This window comes from Molothrus aeneus, chromosome 2, assembly GCF_037042795.1.
Source record: "Molothrus aeneus isolate 106 chromosome 2, BPBGC_Maene_1.0, whole genome shotgun sequence".
Lineage (NCBI taxonomy): Eukaryota > Metazoa > Chordata > Aves > Passeriformes > Icteridae > Molothrus > Molothrus aeneus.
Genome location: NC_089647.1, coordinates 87,025,194 through 87,050,894, shown reverse-complemented (window position 1 = coordinate 87,050,894; position 25,701 = coordinate 87,025,194). Strand labels below are relative to the sequence as shown.

General features: G+C 41.8%; 2 protein-coding genes across 5 annotated transcripts in view; both read left to right on the top strand.

Annotated features, from left to right (window-relative positions):
- Positions 1-1,070, top strand: part of RFX8 (regulatory factor X8) — a 31,864-nt gene extending 30,794 nt beyond the window's left edge. The window contains exon 16 of the mRNA XM_066545246.1: positions 726-1,070. Coding sequence (XP_066401343.1) covers positions 726-772 — 47 coding nt within the window. The 3' untranslated portion in view covers positions 773-1,070. The remainder of the gene's footprint in view (positions 1-725) is intronic.
- Positions 1,071-3,085: 2,015 nt separating this feature from the next.
- On the top strand, positions 3,086-23,187 carry CREG2 (cellular repressor of E1A stimulated genes 2). Of its 4 annotated transcripts, none has more exons than XM_066545244.1 (4): positions 3,086-3,498; positions 5,562-5,731; positions 17,684-17,797; positions 19,557-23,187. In XM_066545244.1, the coding sequence occupies exons 1-4, from the start codon at positions 3,094-3,096 to the stop codon at positions 19,702-19,704; spliced, it is 837 nt and encodes a 278-aa protein (XP_066401341.1). In that variant the 5' UTR covers positions 3,086-3,093; the 3' UTR covers positions 19,705-23,187. The 4 variants fall into 4 exon arrangements, with proteins under 4 accessions (XP_066401341.1, XP_066401340.1, XP_066401339.1 ...); XM_066545243.1 differs by lacking the exons at positions 17,684-17,797; positions 19,557-23,187 and adding exons at positions 11,596-11,667; positions 15,276-17,023; XM_066545242.1 differs by lacking the exons at positions 17,684-17,797; positions 19,557-23,187 and adding exons at positions 11,596-11,667; positions 12,584-15,411.
- The last annotated feature ends 2,514 nt before the right edge of the window (positions 23,188-25,701 follow it).

Genomic DNA, 25,701 nt, shown 5'->3' with positions numbered 1-25,701 from the left:
GTTACAAATTAAAATCCTATTAAGCAGCACACCTGCAGTGGGTTCATCTGCAGAGCACTGTGCTGTAGCTTTTAATCCAATTCCACACCTTGTAACATACAATATACTGCAAACCAGGGCATGAAAAGACTGAGGGTGTGCTATTCCTAGCTCTGTTGCCAGAGAGCAAATCAAACACTTTGGTTTGTTAAAAAGGGAGAAAAAATAGGACATAGTTAACTACTTGACTTGTAGGAATGGTAAGTGTTCATCTGAGAGGTCTGTATAAACCAGGATACAGAGATTAAACGAAATCATTAACTAAAATGATCAAAAAATGAGAGCAAAAACATGACCCTGCTTGAATTCAGTGTCAAAACTTCTGCTGACTTTAAGAAAGCCGGAATTTCAGCATGAAAAAGCAGTCCCCATCAGGAGAGAGGCTGACTGTGTGTCAGCTGTGAGCCCTTCTATTCATTTTCAAAACAAATAAAGTGTGAGAAGTGTGAATGATGTATTCAAAGGGGATATGCCCTTCTGCCAGACCTTTGCCATCCTATGATGAACCCCAATGTGTGCTTCCTCTTGTTGGGTTTATTTGATGTAAAATAAGGCTAGATATCTATAAAATATCTGAGGTTCAGCAAGTAAGAATAGAGAAGACTTTTTTGTTCAATGAAGGGAGAAACAAATAATTTACAATTCCTATGGTCAAAACATTTCCATGTTTCTTTTCTAATTTTCAGCACATCCAGATAATTTTGGAAGAGAAAATTATTATATCATGTACTAAGTTGGATCTTCAAGTTGGAAAGGAAACATTTCTTACTCAAAAAGATGAAATGATATTTCTCTGCCTCCAATGAACAGCAAATCTTCAGAGAAAAGCATCCTGGCTGTAGCATTCTATATGATATGCCATTCTTACTTTTTGATAAAGTTTAAGAAACACTGTTTTCATTCTCTTATACTAAAGAGCTTTCTTTTTTTAAATACAAAATGTAAAACCGGGCTAGCAATGCAATTAGTTTAAGTTGTCATGTGATTTGATTTGGATTATTTGAATAAATCTTCAGAAGATAAAGGTGAAATACTCATGGCTTGGTTTTATGTATTTCTTGTATATTTCTGTTGTCAGTAAAGCTGAAGACCTACCTGAGATAATCATGGTAAATTATCTGGAAACTACAGCATAAATTAATGACTCTGTGTTAATGCTGCTTTGTGTCTACAGTGTTTAATTTAAAATTTATATTTATTGAATATAAAACCTAGCACTAATTCCTGTCTTTAGAAATTCCTGCTTTGTTTACCATTTCTGCAGGATACAAGAGTCAGTATCTCACATATAATTCTATTAACCAAAATAAAATAGTCTGTATATAATGTTACTATTTTATTATGTTCCAAACTAGATTGTTTGGGCTTGTTCTGTAAGTAACAAGCAAAGACATTAATAAAGAGAAACCCTGGCATAAATTCATAGAAAATAGTAAATACAAATGATGAGATTTGTATCTTGCATGCATCAGATTGTGTGAGGAAATTCCCTGAAACACCATGGAAATGGGGGGTTTAGTTATTTTTGAAGAGCATGCCTGCAGTGAGTTGTCTGTGCCTGGTTGCTATTTCAAGAAGGGACAACTGCTTCGATATTTTAAAAAGGGACATATCCTGAATCAGAGAAAAGCACTTGTCAGGAGCTTGGGAAGCTTTCACTCATTTTGGGTTTGGAAGTCTACATTGATTTTCCACTTGCATCTCCATTCCTCTGTCTCAGCTCAACCTCTGAAGTGGGAATCGATTTTCAAAAGTGTGGTATTGCAGCAGATGTAGACAAGGCCATGTGCTAAAGGAAAAGGTAGTCATGTATTCAACTCTGCAGAAAAGATTAAGAGTTTGGTGCCAAAATTATATTTTCTTGGGAATCAGAAATTCCCAATCAGAAAAAAGTTTTAGGGTCTTAAGGCCTATTGTACCCATTTCCACTATTCCTTAGGTTTTACAGTGGAGGGAAAAAAGGGAACAGGGAGTGTAGGAAAAAAATAAGCTAAAAATAATCAGTATTCTCCAGTCCACTTTTATTTATAAGAGTTTAGATTCTAGATTAGATACCTGTTCTCAGGGCACAATTAGGCAGAAGTTGTATCAGTAGACTGATCATCTATTCTTCACAGATATGAAAAAGTAAGATATACCTGAGAACCTTCTGACAGGCAAAGGCTTCTGAGAGATTCATTCTTCCCTGTCTCCTGTGTTCCTGAAATAATTTTCATGAATGCAACGGAAGTTTACAAGCATATGTTTTAAAGAATTACAGCCTTGCATTGCCATATTGATGAGGTCTACTGCCAAGAAAGGAACTGTACGCACATGTGCCTTTATTAAATTGGGCTATTGATATAAACTCATATACATGCAAATCTTTGACTAATTAAAACCTTGCCTGGAAGACGTTTAATAGCAGCTCCCTGAATTTGCATATCAAAACCGCATCCTTGCAAGCACCAAACCAATGCTGCCTGCCACCTCGGACTTGGGGTCTTGCTGTGACTTGACCCCAGTGCCCAAACGAAGCTTTCCCTGCACCGGCAATGTTCACACGGACATTCTCCCTCGTGGATAGTCTCTTCTTTAATAAACGGAGAGGTCGCACCGCCTCTGCCTGGACAACTCCATCTTCTCGGCTTTGTGGTGCGTGTAAAGAACCTAATATACCTGCTGGACCGTGCACCTGAACCAGGGGCTCCAGCGCTCTCCCAGGAGCCCCGCAAGGGACAAAGGCAGGGTTACCCCGCAGGGAGTTCCGCGTGGGCTGGGACCCGCCAGGGCCCCAGAGCGGCAAGGCCCGGGCTGGGGGCAGGACACCGAGGCGTGACGCGACTGCGGGGCCATCGGGAGCTGCCGTGCGCGGGGAGGAGGCGCTGCGGGGCGATCGGGAGCTGCCGTGCGCGGGGAGGAGGCGCTGCGGGGCCATCGGGAGCTGCCGTGCGCGGGGAGGAGGCGCTGCGGGGCGATCGGGAGCTGCCGTGCGCGGGGAGGAGGCGCTGCGGGAGGCGGCGGCGGCCGCGGGAGGGCGCGGCGGGAGCGGCGCTGCGGGCGCTGCCGCAGAAGATGTCGGCGCGGCGGCCGTGGCCGTGCTGGCTGCTGCCGGCGCTGCTGTGCGGCGGCGCGGGGGGGTACGTGGTGGTCAGCTCCGTGTCGTGGCCGCTGCCCGAGGCGGGGGCGGCGGCGGACGAGCTGCACAGCTCCTCCACGGAGGAGGCGCTGCCCGCGCTGCTGGAGGAGGCGGGCGGCCTGTGGAAGCAGAGCTACCCGGCCTCGGCGTACCGCGAGGATGCGGCGCTGGGCGCGGGGCCGGCGGCGCGGCGGCCGGGGCAGGGGCAGGGGGCCGCCCCCTCCAGGATGTTCTCCTACCGGCGGGAGGGCGGCGCGGCGCCGGGACGGGCCGGGACCGCCCGCTTCCTCGCCCGACACAACACCTGGGGCTTCGTGGCGACGCGGGCCGCCCGAGGAAAGGTACGGAGCCCGCAGCGGCCGCGGCACGCGGTACCCGCCCGACCACGGAGCGGCGCAAACTGCGGAGGAGAAATCGTGCTCGGAGCTCAGGGAGGGAGGATGCACGCTAAAAACCGCACCAGAGAGACACCTAAAATAGTAAAATCTCAAGGCCAGAAAGCAGAGCCGCATCGCAGGGTTTGGAAAGGGGCTGTTTCAGGAGGATGAGGAGGAGGAGGAGAGCCTGCTGGGCTACCACAAAATCTGCCCGTCCGTCCAGCTATACCAGCTTAAAGGAGGATTTCTCTGTCAGGAACAATAAACAAAATAGCTGGGCTGCTATTGGGGTCATTCTTTTCTCCAGCTTTAAAATACTTCCTTTTTTAAAGTGAAACGTTTGGAAGAGACCCAGCATCCAGTACCACTCAGACGAAAGGGGAAAAAAAGAGAAATAAAAAAAAAAAATTCTTAACTTTCTGTTGAAAGTATTCACAGATTAATTAGCTCATGATTTTGAATAAAATTTAGAAGCACGTAAGTCTTCAGGAAGCTTGGCGGAGTTAGTGGCAGCTAATGTTATTGTGAAATACAAAGTAACAGATTGACAAAAAGATACTACTTAATTAATTTGTAGGCAGACAGAAGAGGCCTGTAATTCTACATCAGTTTTTGGAAATCCTATTAAGCCATATGATCGTAACTCTTGGTTTATGCTCTCACCAGAAACCCTCAGTGGAATTATAGCCATAATATAGTCTGCAGTTATCTGCTTCCAGACAGAGCACAGAAGTAATACAGAAAAATCTGATTCATAATAAAATTTGAAATTTTGAGGGTGGTGTTTGCTGCTTTGGATGCTGAACTATGCTGCCTGTGATCACAATTATTTTTGAGAATCCAGAGTAACATTAACCTTGCATGACAGACTGAGTGTTTTAAGCAATGGGAACACATCCTGCAATATTACTGAGAGCCTTTTTTTTTAATTGTAACTCTTAATAATAAACAAGGATTTGTATTTTCTAAGTTATGTAATATCATTAAAGCATTATTTCTAAGGGAAGCCAACAAAGACCATTTATAAGCACTATAAGCATTAAAATTTTAAAGGCATATAAACATTAAAAATCAGAAAGCATGCTAGCAGGTAACAACATCATCCAGGGTTTTCTGATTAACTATTCATATTTAATTTGATTTTGTTGTAAAATATTTAATGTATTGACAGATAATTTTACTGTTTAACATTTAATAGACCAGGAGGAAAAAACATCTGAACACATGAAAAAAAAGGAGCAATTAACTGAATACCTGTCATTGCTATTTACAATGGGATGAAAAGCATAGGAGGAGTATATGTCATTCTGAAGCATATTAATGAGTGTCACTACTGGACAAGGACATTTTTGCATGCATTATAACCACTGTGTGTACATAAGGGCAGTGTATGGGAGAAAATATTTTTGAAAACTTGGCTCCTTAGTGTCCCCTCTCTGCCATGAAAGGAGATGTTACTTTGGCTGGCTTGGTAGTTGAGACACCCCCCCATCAGGGACTTGATGTTTCTGCCCAGGAAGCTGAGCTGATGTCCAGTTTGACTTCAAACACAACTCTAACTCAAATGCTTTCTTGTTTTTGCAAACCGATACAATCACATTGCAAGTCAAAACCAAAAGAGGAGGCACTATTAGAGTAAAAAGCAGGCTAAATTATGCTCTATATCCTTTTGGGTTTAAGGAAAGATACCAGCAGTGGTTTAGAATAAACATTTTCTGGCATCAATGGCAGCAAAAAAAGAAATTAATGCACTTAAACATTTTTAATTTGGTAGTTCCTTTAAGCTTAGTGTAAGAGAAAATGTTCCTGATAGTGTCATGGACAGGACTAGAGAGAAGAAATAGAAGAGAGATCTGTTTTCATAGAAGCATGATAGATCTAATTTAGAAGAAATGCTCTCGTGATGATAGCAGAAAGTGGGAGCAATGGGGCTGGCTGTCCTCTCTGCTAGAGCCCTTGAGGGAATCCCCCCCTTGAGAACTGTCTATGTGCAAAGAGGTAACCAGCTGTTTATTTGGATTTTGCAGATCCAAGGTATGCCCTATGGGAACTGTTTACTTCTCAGTGATGGTCCCATCAATAACAGCACTGGAATCCCTTTCTTTTATGTGACACCAAAGGATAACACTGTGACAGACCTTCTCAAGAATCCCATGGCTTCTCTGACCCTTCCAGAGGCAGATGGAAATTTCTGCAGGTAACAGTTTTATCTGCCTCCTACCACCTTCAGTGAGAACAGAGACCTCAGAGCAGAATGCTGGGTTCCCATCTTCAATGCCCTGCATTTATTTTTGACTCTCACAATCAGCTGCATTGGTTGGGGGTTTTTTGGATTTTTTTCCCAGTAAATTCCCCTGGTAAAGCATAGTAGAGAAAAGCAGAGGTGTCACGGAAGTATATTGTAGCATCAACAGCTGGAGTGGCTTTCAGCTTGAACATTGACATACCTAAATTTAATCTCTTCTTGGACGTGCCTACATAAAATCTAGGTGTTCAAGATCCTATAATAGTCTATAGTTATCTAGCCAATAAAATCCACAGAGTTTTAGAGGCTATCCAATTCACATCTTCACTCTGCTGAACTCTGCTCTGGAGGCCCTGCTAAATGCCTTGACAGGGCTCCAGCTCTCTGGGTTCTGTAAGAGGATCTCAGGCTCTCAGCTCACAAATTATATGCTCAGGCCCATGACACTCTGTCTGATTTCCATCTCTTCAGAGAATATGAAGGAATGTGATATCTTTGCAATTTTTTTACACCTTGTATATCACGAACAGTCAGTAAATGACCCCCCCATATAGAGAAATCCATGTCTGAGGTTTACCAATCTACATCCAATCCCCAGTGCTTCTCTCCAGAGACAGCAGTGATTGACTTCTTAATCATGTCATAGAATCACAGAAGGGTTTGTGTTGGAAGAAACCTTAAGGGCCATCTAAGATTCTAAGTCCAACCCCCTGCCCTAGACAGGGACACTTTCCACTATAGGCATCCAGCCTGGCCTTGAGCACTTCCCAGGATGGAGCATCCAAAGCTTCTCCGGACAACCTGCTCCAGGGTCTCATCACCCTCACAGCAAAGAATTATTTCCTAGCATCTAACCAAAACCTACTCTCTTTTAGTTCAAATCCATTATCCCTACATGCCCTTGTGAGAAGTCCCTCCCCAGCTTCCTTGCAGGCTCCCTTAAGGTACTGGAAGTTTGCTTATAAGGTCTCCCTGGAGCCTTCTCCAGGCTGAACAACCCCAACTGCTCAGCCTGTCTTTGTAGGAGAGGTGCTCCAACCCTATGATCATCTTCATGGCCTCCTCTGGACTTGCTCCAACAGCAGCTCTATTCCATTCTTTGCATATAATGAATAACTTCAGATCCCCAAAGCTTTACATGTGTAAAATGTATCTATGAAACCTCAAAGATGATTCAATTTCCCCTTCCATTTTTGTCTCCTTGAAAAAGACATATCTCTACCATATGTTTGTTTACAGTCAATCATGTGGCAAACTTGGCTGGGTCAGCCTTGTGTGAAGTGTTATTTACAAAGGCCTCTTTACGTGAGGAGGTACATGACACCGAAATTGTGTCAGACAGAACTCTGTTACCAAAGCAGGTCTTAGCTGACATTCCAAGGAGAGAGAGAGAGAACTGGTAAGAACAGACTCCTTCAGAAAGAAATAGCATTAACAGTTTTTATTCCACCTTAAGGTCATCTTTGGGGAAGGAGAGGTTTTATCTTAAGACTAGATTTCCCCAGCTGAGGATTGCCTTGAGTATCATCCCACCTCTCAAGCCTGCTGGCTGAGGAGAACCCTGGGAAAAGCAGGGAATGGCAAATATAAAACATTACTGTTACACTTATCTGTATTTGTGTTCAGAATATATTGTTTTCTAGAAAGTTATACAGTGGAAAAATGAAATGTTTTTTAGTCTGAAGCAGTACAAGTAATTTCAGGCTGACATCCTGTTCACAAGGAATAGAAATCATGGCTTTCTCTTACAATGTCAAACACCTAATAGGAAACTTCTATCACCAACATTTGTTAAGGTAATTCAGTCTTGAATGCTTGAGGAGGTCAGTGAAGTCGTGAAGTTAACACTGGAATGATTCTGCTTATTGCTTAAATATTTTCATTAAATATTTTGGATTAATAATTTAGAAAATAAACATATCCGTTCTTTCTCTGCAGGTTTAATGGCACTTATTCCTGCTTTCTGAGCTTTTTCATTCAGTCTAATTGTTAACTTACTATCCAGACCAAGTGCTTAAAAGTGTATTTTAAGTCCTATGTCCTACTACCTAATGCCCTATTTTCAGAGGCCCAAGACTCAGAGCAGCTTCCATTGATGATGTGGTAATGTTGAGCACTTCTGAAAACCACACACCCACTTAGGCACTTAAGTGTGGCCTTTGATCCCTAACTTTAAACAGCCACTCTTGAAAGTCTTTGCCTCTTAAGGCTTAGCAACATCACTGCCCTATTTACCTGTTTGGGAAGTGCCAATTCACAACAAAAGAGAAATGCTGCATGATATTACAGAAATATGAAATCCCTATACACCACAAACCTTTGAGGATATTTATTCGATGTCTTTTTATTACATCACTATTAATTTCCAAATCCCTACTCTTTTGATCAGTATGCCAGATATTTGCTGCTGCTTCTTTTGCAGCCAGGGAAACCTGGATTCTGTCACCTGACTCTCCCGTCCCCTCTGCAGCCTGAGACTGTGCTCTCTGTTGAGAAGAGCTCTCTGGGCCAAGAAGCTAAACCTGGATTTCCAAAAAAGCTTAGTCCAAACTAATTACCATTTGCCACATCCCTACTCTCCCTCCCTACCACCAGTCATGTGCTACCCTGCCCCCATCACTTCTGGGCTTTGCCTCAGCCTGAGCTGAAACATAAATGTGAAGAAAATTATCCTGACAGTAAGAATAAGTTTTTTTGCTGATCCTTTCATCCTGTGGCCAGTACTGTTCCTGGCCTTGGAATCCCATCCCCACCCTCCAGCTGACCATATGGTGGGCCTATTTTTGCTCAGTAACCCAGTGGAAACCTCTTGGGTTTTTTTTCTGGATGAGATTTCTACTGTCTTAGTGACTTGAATCAGCTCCTCAAGAGCCAGAGAAGAACAAAGAAGAGGTGAAAGGAAAAGAGAAGGTGGTGGAAAATAGAATATTCTCACTTTAGCAGGTAACCATACTCCAAAAATTGAGCTTACTACTGAATTGAGTACACAGGTTCAGAGTTTGATCACTGTTCCATGCATTATTTATTTTACCTTCAGTTTCTTTTTCATTATTTCTGAAGTTCTCATCTGGAATAGATGTTGGCTTGCATTAGTGCAAAGACAAGTAATACAGACAATGAAAAGCTGTGTCTTTACATGAGGTACAGTTTTTGTTTTTGATGGTATGAAAATGTGAGCAAGCTTTGAGGCTGTCTCTCAGCAAGGAAGGGTATAGGCAATGGACTTTACCTTTCTTGTCTTCCCTTCCCCTATAACCAGGGTCAGAAATTAATGTATGCATTAAACTAGGAAACCATGAGTGATTTTTGCATTTGAAAGCAGCACCATCTGAAATGGCAGCCCAGCCCAGCACCCAACTGTTACCCCACTCAAGGGCCTCTGTGGGCAGTGCGACACTGAAGAAAACAGCGAGGTGTCCAGGCCCTACTGCCAGGGCTTGGGGTGGCCTGTCCCCAGCTTCAGTGTGCACTCGACCAGCTGAGATAGACAGGGTGTGCCATGCAAACAGCACACAGCATCCTCAGTGCAGAGCTGCATGTGATGGCTCAAGTTTGGTGCAGCAAAAGTCTTCTTTACTAGCGCTATATGAGAGGCAAGACCTTTCCCTCTGTGAGACCTCAGGTCCTGCTAGTATTAAAATGGTATCTGTGAGGTCTTCTTGGCAAAGGAAAGTGTCATTCTTGTCAGATGTTCTCTTCAAGTGCATCATTAATTGTTTTGGTTTCAAAATAATTATGTAAAATAGCTAAATTAGTAATATTCTGTGTGAGAAAGTTCATGTCCTTGCATACCAGCAATGCCTTTGCAGCTTGTTTTCATGTGGAACTTCATTAGAATTCCATTATTAATCTACTCTGAGTTGCAAGAATCAAAATAAATGTGAAAGCTGATCAGTGCCTGTAGCCAATGCTCCTGGGAGTATTTGGCACTCTCCTGAAAAATGCTTCTGACCTATTGCATGCAAAAGAAATCTCTGGCCTTTAAAAAGAAAACATAGCTGACATTTCAATGTCTTTGTGCACCTAATGAGTTTCAAGTGACTTCTGTACACCAATTTGATATTAAATTTATTTAGTAGCAAATTTCATTTGTTTTGTTTCAGAACAGACTCAAGTTCCAAACCCTGACAGTGAATATTTTCCCTTTCAAGGATGTGAGGAATACAGACTGGCCTTTATGGTGCTCCGGCCTCAATATTTAATCAGCTAGAGAGAAAATTTGAAAACTCTAAACTAATAAGAAAAATATCATTTAATACTGAAAGAAAGAGAGCTGCAATGCATCTGACTAGTCACTAATTGCAAGACATTTTAGTATTGCAGCTACAGTTTGGATTCCTCATCTCTGACCTAGAGATTACCATTTCCCAGAGGGAGATGGGCTGCCCCTTTCTGAGAAGGCTCTGATGGCCAGGATAGAGACAGCATTTGTTAGTAACTACACAGCATTTTATCTGAAAGCTGATAAATGGATAATAGAGGCAAGAAAAATTAAATGGTTCAGGGCTATAAATAGACTGGTATGTCTATGCCACTGACAAGCTGAAAAGATTGAGTTCCATTCTTGCAGCTTTCAGAGGGAGCAAGACCAAGCCCGACATTAAAGCATAGAGCAGCTATTGTTCTAAACACATTTCACAACACACAGGCTGCTCAGAGGATTCCTCTTTCCAAGTAAGCTCCTCAGTCTGCCTCATTACAGCTGCAGCCTGGAAAACAGGCAATTAATTTTAAACGTGTGTCACCTCCTTGACATCAGGTTCAGCACATTCACAGGGACACACTGCAGCTTTCTTAGAGAAGCAGCAGTTACATGGCTGCCATGAGCTGCTGTTCATACAAGGGAAAAGCAGTGAGCTTTGGAGTCAGTCTACCTTTGGTTTTTTCCTGCTATTAGTTGAGGATGATGTTTCAAATCCACACTGCAGACCATGAGTGATTTTCATGAATTCGGATTCCCCTCCTGATTTATGATCTCCATCAGAGCCATTTTACCCACCATGCTCATCTGGTGCTGGAGGTAGCAGATTGGCATGAACAGGCAGATGTCTTCAGTGGACATAAGCTGACTCTGTAGGTTTCCTAAATGCTGCATGGAAAATGTTGGCGGGAAGTGCTGAGCCACCAAGCCATGGGAAGAGAAGAGGAATTTTGTGGGTCTGGGTTCTTGCTGGGTGATGGATTGGCAGCACACACAAACATCCAGCTTCATTCCCTGGGCAATCCTGAGGGACAATAAGGCTGCCATGTGTGGAAGGCACAACCTTTGAGATGTCATATGGCCACTCAACATATAACTACTTTGTAGAGTCACTGTTGTTAATACGAGGATTAATATAACAAAGAAATCTGGTACTGTACCTTCACACAATGAGAAATTACGCATGCAGAAGACAAAGGCTGAATTCAAACATCCATTATTTTTTGAGATCCACCTCCTGATTCTGTGGCATAGATATATTTCTAGTTCTGGTATTTATATTGGCCCTTTTTAGTCATATGCAAATAATTATGTCAGTAGTTGTTCCTGAAAAATCCGTACTTAAAAAAATCTGTATTTAAAAAAATTTAAAAATGCACGTACCAAATTAGAAAGTCAAACATGAAACCTACTATCATCATGACCCAATACACACAATACAGCTCTAAATTACTATTTTCCCTGTATTCTTAAATAACCAACTTCCTAAAATCCCTTTTCTAGTGAAATAGTGTTTCTCTGATTCTGTTTACAGAAATAGTTGATGCTGTGATTCTTTTTTTTCTGCATGAATTGTCTATGGTTAAACTATATAAAAGCTTCCTGTCTGAAACAGAGTTCAGCTGAAGAAATGCAGATGTTATTGTCAGTGGAGAGAGGCAAACAGACTGGCTTCACATAACACATTGTAAGTAAAACATTTTACAAAGGATTATCTTCTAGAAAGAATGAAATTATTTAAAACACATTAACTATTATTAACATTAACATATTAAACACATTAACATATTAAAACACATATACTAGGAGCACAGGCTCACTTAGATGAATAGAATAGCCACTACACCAATACACTTTAGCTCCCTGACTTGGCTTCAGATTCAGAACAGAAGACTTCTTCCAAAAGCAAAGATGTTCTAACTAACTTTGCTGGCTCCCAAACAGGGCTGATAAAGACATTCTTGTGAAAATCAGAGCAGGGCAGATCTGCCTAGCCATATCCGGTTGAAGGCCAGCAACAGCTTTTCAGATTATGAAATTGCTTTCAGTAGAGATTTTGTTTGACGTTCATGCCATGCAGATTAGCAGCACCAATACATTCTTTCTGCTTCAGAGACTCTGGTAGTTAGTGGTGAACAAATGAAATGAATGAGAAGAGTAACTTACTTTTCAAAATTAATCACATTTCTGAATCAAAATTATATGCACTTTACAGTAATTCTCTAAGGAGTGAGCATTCCCTCCCTTCCTTTTTGTAAATTTTAGGGGACAAAAATCCTATGATGCATTTTATATAGCAGAAAATAACTGCCTTTTCACCTTGTGCCCAGTTTGAAGAGGAGCTCTGTGCAGGGTGTGACAGAGTCACCTACCTTGCATCCATGGGAGGTGACAGGGATGAGCTGTGTCAGCAGCCAATCCCCATCTCCTAATTACATGGGTTTTCACGACTGCTACCATTATAGGAGAGCTTAGAATGTGTAGAAGCAGTCATTGCCCTTATGCCACTCAGTAGCTGTGTGCTTTAAAGTTGAAAAAAAATGTAGGGAATTTGTTCTCTGGGGCTTTCTTCTTGGCTCTCTGTCTCTTCTTTTCTGCAATAGGAGAAAGCTCTTTCCCAACTTCTTTTCTCTTCAACTCGGAAGAAGTAGAGGCATAAGAGCAGTGATTTCTCACATGGCAATGAGAAATGTGTTCAGGGGACATATGTGTATCCTCCCAGGGAGGATGGAAGGTCTTGTTTCCTCAGGAGGAGAAGGATGTCAGCTCCTTTGTGGGAAAAGGAGTCTGGGGAAGAAGAAAAAGAGAAGAAAAGTGAAGGATTCCTCTGCATAGATTGCTGCTTCCACACCCAGACTGGAACAGTACTGAACCCTCCTGCCTTTCTCCTACCAGTTCCTTCTTGGGACTACATGGCTTTCCTTCCCAAGTGCCTTCCAAACTCTTAATTTGCTTTTCCTGTTGATCTGTGGCAGATCAGTGTCACCTCACTAATGGATTGCAGAGGCTGAGAATGAAGATAATACTCAGGGATACTTTGATCAGAAACCAGGAGACAGACCACCATCAGTCAAAGCAGAGATCTCAGCTGTGAAAGGGAATCCTAACCAAGTCCCATCATTATCTTATGTGCCAATATAACCACAGCAGCTTGAAGTATAGGTTCATAACACCGAGACTTGGATAGTTGCTGCATAAAAACCTTCTAATTAAACTCCAAGAGATGGCTAGTGTAGTAAACAATTTAATGAGTAGATGGCACTCTTTACTCTGAACCACTCTTGAACCAGGGCCCAGAAATTGCGGAAGTGTTACATAGTAAAATAAGTGGGACACGGTCATTAGCAGTGTGCTTTGCAGCATTGCATTTCTGTTGGGAAATACTTTTTACTTGGATGCAGGCCTCTCCTTAAGCTCAGTAAAGCTGGCACGTTTGTAGGTGATATCATCTCACACAGTTGGAAGAAAACTCCCTGGACTGGGTCAAACTCTGCATACCTACTTTGCTCACTGTAAGCAGAGGAACAGGAACAATCAATTCTTCTGTCTTCACAGATCAGATGAATAATTCAGATGATATCTCTTAATGCACTGTTTTCTTATAAAATGCATAAACTGAATAAGCTTCCATTTTAATCTGGCCTTCCTAATTTTCTGCAACAAAGCCTATGTATTTGAAATAAGTATGAAAAAAATGTGTTCCCTATTGCTTGATTTTGTTTCACAGTTACCTGCTTTCCTTCCCCTCAGTTCAAATTTTACCACGGCATTCATGAAGTCCTCTCTATGGAGACAGAGGTCTTGATTCTGATAAAGACAAACCACCTGAGAAACCACCTTGGGTTTCCTCAACAGCGCAAGAGTGTCACCATCTCTACCCCTGACTCTGCCTCCCCCTCACACTCAGTCAGCAGTACACAAACATTACATAAAGCTGCTCCTCTGCACCTACTTCTTCTGGTGCCAGCAAAGATGAGAGGAACTCAGGGACTGAGAGCTGAATATGTATTTATACAGAGGCAAGAAATGTCTAGTGAACGCATGGTTTGACCTCTACAAATGCAAGTAAGGAATGTTTAAGTAAATATCCCTTTATTATCGTTAGTAAAAATATGACATAAATCCCTGACTATATCACCTTGCTCCAAGGAAGCAAATCCTGCATTTGTATTAGTTGCACTGGCAACAACACTGAAAACTGAGCACCCATTCACAACATTTAGAAATGGTAGCTATAAGTTTAGTGGGTTTTGATGGTTTAAGAAGTATAAAAGTAATCAAACATCATTAGGGAATACTATGCCAAAAAAAGAAATGCAGAAGCAGATTTACTTCAGAATATGAAGGATTTCTTTGAAAAAGAAAATACTAATGCTAATGTCAGATTAGAATACAAGGTTCCAAGATTTCCTGAAACAAAAAACCTATGATAAGAGGCAGAACTGAAGGCAAAACCAAGAAAGTAATAACAGTGTGCTGAACTCAGATGTATCATTGCCCTGTTCAGCTCTTCCAAAACTTCACCTAACACAGTCACAACAAATAATTGAGAAAAAAACAAACTGACCCTCCAGGATATTATTTCAATATGCAAAATTCAGTTTGAATAATTTTTACTGGGAAGATAGTATTATGTGTGTCAATCAGTGTAGCACCCTGTTTCATGAGAACGTACAGAAAACTGTAAACAGAAGAAGCCAGGGGGGAAAAAAATCAAAACATAAAAAAACCTATTCAAGCTATGGATGCACAGTGTGTGGGCTTTGTTGTCAGCCAAATATATGGAGAGCAGGTTTTCATGTCAATTGTGGAAGAGTCACATCAGACACTACTCCTGTTAGGCAAAACTTTCTCAGCAAAGGCAGGCAGGGTTCACTGCTTAACCACAGCTACATCAGCTCTATTGCCTACTCAAAATCAAATACTATGCTTTCAGAATAAACATGGACTTGCACAAAAACACCAAATAATTGTAATGTGAGAAGCTCAGACCAAAACTTCTCACTGCTCCTGATCACATTCAAAATCTATCACCTCAATCTGCTCTGTGAAACACAGACATCTTTTTATAACAATATCTTTCAAAATCCTCTCTTAAAGTAATTAACCACATATTACCTAGGAGCTGTGTGCAAGAAAGACACCTGCAAATATTCCTGCTTTTCCTGGCTCTTCAGTTGTTTTATGATACTGTTTGGCTGTGGAGGAAATTGTATCATATATTCAAATGCACAGTTGTTTTAAAGCTGTTGCAGTGTGATCCCATTTCTTGTTTCACCTGTCCCAACCCCCCAGGTGTGCCAACCTCTCCTTTCCCCTCCCCCTGTCCCCGGGCTTAAAAGGAGACGGGACCATGCGGTCAGGATTCTGTTGGGAGCTGTTACAAGATTCAGAGGTCTATCATCCTGGAATAAACTCTGGATTAAAACTCCATGATAGAATCCTCTCTTTTTTCTCTTCACCGTCGCCTGAACCTTTTCCACCAGAGATAAACTGAGTTTCTACTATGCCTGGATTTGTTCTGAGTGCCCAGCTGCAGCATCCAGCCAGCCAAAGGTATCTCTGAGGTGAAACACCACAGCTGCCACCTTTGGCCCAGCAGCAAGGGTCAGACGAGCCCAGGCACGTCCCACCCGGAAATATTGGGATTATTATTCAGTATATAAAGCAATTTTCTGAACTCAATTTCTGAATACATAAACATATGCAGAGGGCTTTGGAAATAGTATTAGGATTAAGCATAAAAGATAACAATAGATCAGGAGATTGCTTCAAATGGACTTGAACACTTCACCATCCAGGGCAAGACTGTGAATGTGCACTGCCCTGGCTGCTGGACACACAGACCCTCAGCTGACACCCTCTGCATATGGGATTGGCTCCTTTCTCTTCAGCTGTATTCACTGTATTTGCCTTAATTTATTTGTGTTTTGGTGGGTGAGCATCTCACAGGGCCATGGATGCTGGGCAGCCACACAACACCCAAAGCTCATACGAAAGAAATCTTAGGAGCTACAGGTGTCCCTGGGGCATGGAGCTGTGATCCTTAGGGAATCCCAGGAGCTATGGGTGTCCCTGGGGCATAGAGCTGTGTTCCTTAGGGACAGAGCACTTTCAGGACACTGGAAACCAGACATGAAGTGACATCTTCAGCAGGCACTAGGAGTCAGTGCTGAGGATCTGTGGTGTACCAAGGTGATCATGTAGACAAATTTGTACTCTGCATACACACTGATAGAAATAAACCCATGTGCCTGGGCAGGGAATGCAGATTTTTGAGTACTCAGAACACCACTTTTATAACTTAAAAGATTTTACTAGAGAAAATTAGACCATTATAAGTTGATGTGGACAGAAAGTTTGAGCCTGATCTTTGGCCTTGACCCTTCCTCCCATCTGTAAGCATGGGAGAGGAAAACAAGTGGAATTTGTCCAAAAGTTGTAAAATCCCCTTCAGACAACTGCTGCTTCAGACTGAACATGTCACTGAAATAGTGTCCCTGAGATGATGTGACTGCAAATGGCACTTTGGGGGTCAGGCTGCAGACAGTGGCAAGTGTTTACCGGACATAGTCAAGTATCAATCAGCCTCCTGTACTTCCTTACATATCTCTGTTCATGACCCTCTTTAGAAAAGCAGCTATTTTATCTAGTGAGCTACACAGTCTCTCATAACCATCTGTGGAGAATCTGCAGGTGTTAAATTAGCTGCAGGAGGATGCCCATATGTTTCCTGCATACACTAGACACACATTAAGAAATATAACCAAAAATGAAGCCATTGCAGATTGCACACACTTAAGGCTAAAGGGCTCAAGCCAAGATCTTTAAGTAAAATTGTACATGGATGAGATGTAATTTACTGTGATTAAAACACAGTGAAGAAGAAATGCAGCTTTCATTCCCTAATGTAGTTTCTTGGGCTGACATGGGAACATGGTTCCCTGAGACACTAAGCAGTCTCAAACTGCTGGCAACAGGACTTTGGGCTGCTCAGTATTTGCCAGGATCAAGCCTTTGCAGTCATTTCATATACTATTTTTTTTTTTTTTTTGCAATTGGTAGATTTACTTATGATTTATATCCTTGTATTGTATATGCCAGAGTCAGCAATTGCACTGCAGTTACTAATGGGAGTGATTTATTATTACTATATACAAAGAGCCAAAATGTAACAAGTACCTTCCCTGGCTTGGTCTGAAGGCAATTGGAGGACTTTTCTATTTGGTGTAAAGCACGTGAAAAAGGGGTAAAAAATGAACAAGGATTGATTTTCTAGGACAAGCACAATGAAAAGACCTTATGTTTTACATACAGATAGACATATTCATACTCTTTTCTGTAGGCATAGACACAGATTAACCATCTCACTACTTCTTCTCAGAATCCTGAATATAGGTCTGTACATCTGCCTGGGAATACTGCCATTTTCACATTTTTTTACAATCCAATATATACTAATCCAATTTTTGTAAGCATAAATTAAGATTAATCAATCTTAATCTGCTATCTACAGCAGAGCTATGTGTCAGTCGAGTGTTCCTTCCAGACTTCCCCCCTCCACCAAACAGTATAGCTGGGAGTAGAGAAGACCCACAAGGCTTGACAAAGCTTTTTATATGTGAGCAGGAGTCCACACTTCTCCAAAAGCCCTTAAGAAAGCAAGCAAGCTATTACTCATGAGCAATTTTCTCTGTGCACAGAAAAAACGTGATTGATCCAGAGGATCCAAGGTGCGCCAGGCTGACTCTCACGGGACAGATGGTCACGGTGCCTCCAGAGGAAGTAGAATTTGCCAAGCAAGCGATGTTTTCCAGGTCTGTATCTAACATGCACGTAGAAGAGTGCAACCCATGGGTTTGAGACAAATACACAAATGTGGCCGTTTGATACAGAAAATCTGAGAAATAACAAGCCTGACCTTTGCTTTGGGGCCATGAATCATGCTGGCTTCTGTGTGGCTTGGGATGACAGACCTTTTAACTCTTGAGGAAATGAAATATATGGAAATGCAGTTAGTTAGTGTTGGACTCTGGTAAAGCACATGGCTTATAATCTGGGGATTATGAAGATATGTCACCTAGTTCCAAGGAGAGATTCCATAATTCCATGGTGTATTTGTTATTTTTAATGATTCTACCCCACTTTATGGCAGGTAGTGGACTCAGAGAGAGCAGAGGTCTGCTGCCTTTGGGTTTACAAACATTTTCAGGGTGGAGCTTACAAGTTTAATTACATCTCCTAATGTTCCAGCTGCTTCAAAGCCATAGTACTGACTGAACAGTCTCCTTTGAACAGATGCAAGCACAACCCAGATGTGTAGCACACACACAGGGTGTGCCCCCATGCCTTTCAGTGGGTTTCCAGAATTACAGGCGTGAAAAGCCTAAACCTTAGCTGGAGCACACACCTCCCACACAGGCTGCCAGGGATTGTCCTCCAGGTGCACCTTGCCTGGTCAATCAAATACTGCTGGGAAACTGGGATGAGCTTGGATCCAAAACAGCCCAGAGATGATATTCCTTCTGGCCTACAGGACGGGGTCAGGGTGGGACTCTGTCAGTGTGTGCCACCAATAGCAAAAATGGGACCATGAACAGATGGAGCCATATTGACACACAAGCCTTCTTTACAAACTTCACAAGAATTAGATTTCCATGTGATCCAGAGTCTACCAGTGCCTCAGCAGAGGATGCTCTGCTGTCAGGGTGGAAGAGTCAGAATGATAAAGTGAGGGCTGTTGGGGCACATCCAGTGCCAGCAGCATCTGATGCCACTTAACCAACCCCAGAATCATAGGTGCTCAAAAGGACAACTCAGAAAATGGTAGGAAACACCATTTTCCCAATGAGAGGGAAACCAAGAGGTAGCCAAACCGAGCACCTCTGCTGCAGGGTCCTCTGCAGGAGCAGAGGGCAGTGAGCCAACCTTGCCCAGACTAGCAGCACTTCCCACCCATGTTCCTGTGAACACTGACTTGAACTGTGGTATCCACTCTGTGCATCACTGCTGAGCTTCCCACAGCTACACTTGCTGGGGTTTGGGGAGCAGACATCTGCACCCAGTCAGCGAGAATCTGTCTGACCTAGCTGTAAGGGAGACCAGAGAAATGAAAGAAAAATACAGGATGAGAAGGCTGTCAGAGATGACAGCTTGCAGAGACAATGCTCTGGCCAGTTTTATTAGCCCTTCCTCTGTACCACAATTGCTACCAAAGATGTAGTATTTTCAGGATGCTGTTTCCTTTAAACAGATACAAGCACAACCCTGACATGCATTCAAAGAGTCTTCTCTAACTATTTTTCACTTACTCAGAGGCCAAACAACGTCTATCTTTAGAGATAGTGTTCTGCAGTGGGGGAAGGTGGCGATTGCTGGCTGCCTGTGTGGCAGTTCTCCCCTGACTGGGGTGAGGAAGATCATAAAGCTTACTGCAAGGAAGAGCCAAAAAGATGAATGGTGGTGTTCTCATATCTCAGGTTTCACTCTGGCTGAGCACACCAAGCTGAAGACAAAAGCAGACTATGCATATGCTTTGGCACATCTAATTTTTTTTGCTTTTCTTTGTCCCTCCAGGCACCCAGTGGTAAGAAAATGGCCTCGTAGCTATGAGTGGTTCTTCATGAAAATGAACATTGAACACATCTGGCTTCAAAGCTGGTATGGAGAAGTTTCTCCCATTGCAGTAGAAGAGTATTTAAAAGCGGTTCCAAATAAAGGATGATTGAATGGGCTTTGAGATAACAATCTCCTGAGTTTCCTTTCCAAACACTTTTAAAATTTCATGGTAGATGGTTTCTTTACAGTGATATTTTTCTTCCTCTCCCAAAAGGCTTCAAAATAGCCCTGTCTCACATGGAGTGGAGTGAAAATAAATCAACACAGACTTTCAAATTATAAAGGAGAGGTGGATATTAGCCCTACCCTGCAATGTACAGACTTGTCATTTCAAGCAGGCAATGCGTCATCTGAAATGCTGTTTTTAAAATGCTTTGTATCTGTTTGTTTTGACTTCTATTGCTGTGCACCCACAGGGAAATTACACTATGTGCTAAATATAATGTTCTGAATTGCAGAAAATGCAAATTGCCTACTCAGAACCCTCTATGCATTGTGGAGGTATTACTGCTGCTTGGTCTCTCATGATTTGTAAGTACTATAAGAGAAACTTAATAGCTGCAAATTTAAGTATTTAAGTTTAAAAACAAATTATTTGCTAAAGCTGTCCTCATTTGCTAACTTCTCTTTTCTATGTGTGCTTTTCCCTAATTAGATAATTTGATGTTTCACTTGGAAATTGAGTAAAACTTCTCTCTTTAGCAGAAAAAATGCAATCAGTTCAAAAAACACAGCTCCATATAACTTGTCTCTGACACAAAGCTGGTTAAACACATTAAAGGCCAAAATCAAATCAGTCCCACAAGGATTATCTCAATACAAGTATAAACATTCTCCTAAGAAGCACTTAAGTAAATGTTCTCAGCTAGCCTATTCCTGTTGAGACAGGGAAAGTATTTTTAATAGCCTGTAGTCCCAATTCTTTTTTGCCTCCCTGCTCCAGCCACTGCTTTATTTTTAACTGGCATGTGCAACTGATTTTTTGTAAGCCCTCACTAACTCACTGAGAGGTGGAGTCTGTCCCTTAACTCTTTTTCCTCATCAAGATTTAAAGGGCTCGTTCATGCATTTATTTTTTAAAGAAGCCTAAAGTTGGTAGGTATTTCAGGTCATGAAAACTGCTTTTCTTGGTGTGGAAAATGCAAACTTTGGTGCAAACACATTATGTGTAGGCTTCTTATGTGGTAATACTAAAAGAGTTCAAAAATATTTTAATCACTGTCAGCTCTTTCTCTAGATGTCCTCCTGGTAAACTTATTCTGCAGTTCTTAAGGGTATCACAGAAAGAAAATTCCCATGGCTAACCAGCCAAGTCACCACACAGTTTGAAAATTATATGGCTGCTCTCCCTGTTACATTAAGAAGGAGACACGTTGAGATGGTTTTTATATGCCTGTGGGAAAGGTCTTCCAGCACCCTTGGGAAAGCACCTGAGCTCTGGTCATCAACCTGCACCACATCTGGGCTGGGGAGGAGCCTGGGTGAGTGCCCTGGGCTTGTACAGGTTAATCCCTGGGCAGAGCTCAGAGGCAGCTGCATGAGGAATGATCAGGTGGAAGCCAATTAAGTGTAGCTGAGCTTATTTTGGCTCGAGCATGGAGAGAGAAACAGTCATTCCCAGAACAGCTGGGGACCATGCTGGTGTAACTGCAAGAGGCCCCAGAGTGCCCAACTTAGCCCTAGGGCGAGTCCCAAGCCCCCCAGGTATCACTACTATTCTGATATTCTGTAAGAAGCCAAGGCAAAGAGGGGGGAAACCTTGTTTAGACATTCATTAAGCTTTTTTTATTCTTGTCTCATTGCCAGAGACTTTGCTAGCCGTGCAGATCTTTTGCAGAGGTAATTACACAAAAGGAGGAAGTGTCCTGCCTGAATCTATTTCCTTTTTTTTTTTTTTCTTGGCAGATGAGCTGCATTTTCACATTTGAGTTTGCCCCTTAATCTTGTATTGTGTAATACTGAAGCAAGATGGCCTGTTCTATACAGATTTATAGAATACCATCAAGTGAAATCCTCCCTGATTCCTATAATTTTGCCATGGAGATCTTTGTCCACTATGGATTTGATGACTTTGTTCATTAGGATTAATGGGATTTTAAAACTGCGTTCAACAGGAAGAATACCAGTCCTTGTAAGAGAATTTCACAGGTGTAACATTCCTGTAAAAGTATAATTACATATTTCCTTATCCCAGTTCACTACTATTCCCAGAGAAACCTGAAACCCCCATTCTGCCCCCCACTCCCAAATACACATAGATTAAGCAAATCCAGAGTACAATCTTAATGTTTAAACAAGCTGAAGAAGAGAGGAAGAATTTTAGAAATGCTACTGTTACTATACTCTCAGTTTCACATTCATATCCCCTGACAACAGTGACATGGTCCTATGTCCTATCCATTACCTTACTAACAAGCCTTGAAGCAGTAAGGGGTTGTGTCAAGAAGGTTAGAAGAGCTTTAATAGTTTAAGAAGTCAGTGTGTACTAAGAAAGGTTTTGAATTTACCACACACTACTTGTTATAGGCTGCCTCCCTGCACACACAGATTAATTGGAGTCGCTTCTGTATTGTAAAATGACGCATTCATCAAGATGATTTTCTGTATGGACCTGCTGTGAGGCTCTTGACAGAACCTTAAAAATGAAATGCTTGTGACTTGTAATGTGACAAAAGGGGCCTCATGAAGAAATACTGTCTTATATCACCTGTTCTCATTTCATGCTTCTTTAACCCAAGGAATAACTACCATGTGAGTCCTTGAAAGTCTGTAGAAATTCATAGAAATTCATCAAAAATACGACCTGCAGATTTTGAGTGGAATTTTCCAGACCAAAAAAAAAAAGGGAAGTGACAGTAGTTTGCTTATTTGAGCTTTATATTATTATTTATAGGCTAGTTTTAACTTTTCTTCAAACAGACAAATGTCTCAAGTAATATTGGTCATCATGTAGTAAGTGATGTTTATTGAAGCTTTTAACTCAGACTTTTATCTCAAATACCACAATAAAAACTACCTTAAGACTGTAGAGTCTGATTTTGCTTCAGTTCAAGTCAATATCAAAAATCCCATTTATTTATTGAGCTTTAATTATTGGATCAAACAAGTATTTTTTTAAGTCTTGATAAGCTCTTCTGTATTTATTAAGCATTTCAACTAGCTGATGTGTAATTTCCATGTGTTCTGTATTTTCATTATTTCTGTAGCTCCCCCCCCAAAAGAAAGGCTGTGCAACATGGTTAAAATTTTACCTGTGGTATTGGAATATTTAAAAGATGTATTTAGTAATTTCTGTATACTTGAAAAAAGAAAAATGAAGTTGAAAAGTTGAGTTCTCACTTCTTGCTAATTTGGGCAAAAGAAATTCTGGTACAGGATTTAGGCACAGCTATTTTGAACTGCTGTTCTTATTTAATCAAAGAATGCTGTTTCTGATGAAATTTTCATCACTTCAGTGGTTGAAATGCAACCTGTCTCATTTCTGGATGTGTATTGCAATTTGCAATGTACTTTGATTTCTAAAAATATTGAAAGTTGTTAACAAAATGGCCATGAAGAAACGTAAATAAAACAAATTTCAAAGCAGAAACTGTATAAGGATATTCTTCAGTATAGCATTTGCCAGAGTAGCCCACATTGTGCAAACAATCGTTACAATTTCTGTCTGATCTGAACATCTGTTTTGGTTTTTTCTCCCTGAGTTTTCCTGGACCAAGTTAATTTCTCTTAAAATATTTGTGGGAATTGAGACTCCAATTTGCCTTTTGTCTGGGGAGAAAAGTCTAGTCAAGCACCTTTTATCATTCCTTCATCTTCTCATTTATTGTGTTCTTTGCTTTCACTGTAGCAGTTAAATGTCACTCTTAAAGTTCACTCATCTTTTTTGCATGTAGGAACTGAGCACTCATCTCTTCGGTGTGCATTAATAGTGTTTTGGAAGTTTCCTCAGTGCTATTTCTTCCCTTGCCAGCCTAGCTCTTACAAGTTCTTGTTACAGCTTGTTCTCTCCACTTTCCTCTGATGCGTTTTCTTAAGCCAAGTCTGACAATTTTCCTTCTCATCTTGTTTTCCCACACCATCTCCTTTCAACAAAATTCAAGCTCTCATACTAAAATTCATATCCAATAAAGAATAGAATAGAATAGAATAGAATAGAATAGAATAGAATAGAATAGAATAGAATAGAATAGAATAGAATAGAATAGAATAGAAGCCTATGTTTGGATCAAATAACAGCCTGTGTTTCCTATTTACACTTCAATTCTTTCTCTTGCCACTGGTTGGACTGCATTTACTGTAAGAACTGTGACCACAGTTCCCTACCGTGCACAAACAGGGGTCAGTCAACACCAGCTTCTTATTTCCAGTAATCTGTATTTTTAAAAGAACACTTCCTGCAGCTGGTTTCTTCCTTTTTACTTACTGTTTTTACATTTATCCCATTTCTGGAGTGATGTCTATTCTGACTAAACTATGTGTCTTTAATTTACTTACAAAAAACCAACCAAACAAAACCAAACAAAAATCAAAACAAAACAAAAAAATCAACAAAACCCAACCAAACCCTAATTTGAACATTTTTGGAATCACTGAAGCACTTTGAGATTTTAATCTTCTTTTTGCTAAATACTGAATTTGTGCTTCTTCCAAATTGTGTTGCTTGTCATCCTTCAAAAAAGCTCACCTTTTACCTGCCTTTTCACTGCTACCACCTCCACATGCCCCCTCCCATCTAACATCTTGCTAGATGCTCCTGTTTCCTTCTCCTCTTTTCCCTAACTTTTTACATTAACTCTAATTTTTCTATCTTCTTCCCTCAGCTTCCAAGTTCTCCACAGCCCGTTCCACATTACTTTGTCTGCTAAGTCTTGTCTGTCTTCTTGATTTTGCTACTTTAATCTTCTTGTCACTATGCTCAGTGCCTTTGGAGAAGATCCTAACACTGACAAGTCTTATTTTGGGAGAAGCTGGAGAGTAGCTTCAAGGAATACTTTGGGTTTGAAGGTATTTGTTTGTTTGTTGGTTGAAACACTGCATCTGGAACAGAAATGGGAACATATTGGCCTTGATGCTGACACAGAATAGGGCAGTTCATCAAGCTCATGGCTTTTCCCAATGATATCTTCTGCACAAACTATTCCAGGCTCTATTAGGCCCTGCCTGTGTCAGCACCCACAACATATAATCATGATTAGGAAGGACATCAACAAAGTTTGACAGTGTTGTTCGACAACATAGGTAACAGTGCAGGAGCACGCAACTGTTGTCTTCTGAAGGAAAACAACCATTCAAAAAAGGCTGGTAGCTGGTGGGAACAAGTGATTCGTTTTAAAAGCTGGGAAAAGCTACAGATATGTTCCATGAAAAAAAAAAAAACAGGGGAGACTCTGTGTTTATTCAAGTAGAGGTGTATGTCAAATACTTCTATTTAAGGGAAAACAAGTCCATAGAATGATCATGTCTATTCGGTACCTTAATACCTTAATTGTACTTTTCCCTCCAGGCACGGTACAGACCCTGTCACCATTTTTCATGGCTCTGGAATGAATGTTCATTTCCCTCAGCACGGGCACCGTGTGTATCTGACCGCGCGTAGCTCCGTTCCCTTTCCCCTGCATGTCTGTGCACCGCTGTGTTCTTTGCTGGCTTCCGGCCACCTCTTGTTCCCTTGTGTCCTTGCTTCTGGCGCTCCAGCCTCCCTCCACTCCTCAGGAAGCCATGCTGCACCCTCGAATAGGGCGAGGTGTGCCCCGGAGGGTGCGGTGGTGACTCATGTAGCTTCACGCGTGTGTCACTGCCGGGGCTGCTGTACAGGACCCGGGACCGCCCCATGGCAGGGTCTGAGGCCGAGCAGCCCCCGAGGGCTCGGTGGCGGGGGAAGGCGGGTGCCGGGCAGGGGCAGTGGCCACTCCGGGCAGGAGGCGCCTCAGGTTGATCGCCGTGGGCACCACTTGCGTGCAGGAGGCCGGGGCCGAGCTGTGCTCCTTAAACAGCCCCAGCAGACCGGGGGCAATGGCCACCCTGGCGTGTATTAGAAATAGAGCGGCCAGCAGAGCTGGGGAAGTAATTCTCCTCTTGTACTCAGCACTGGTGAGGGCACACC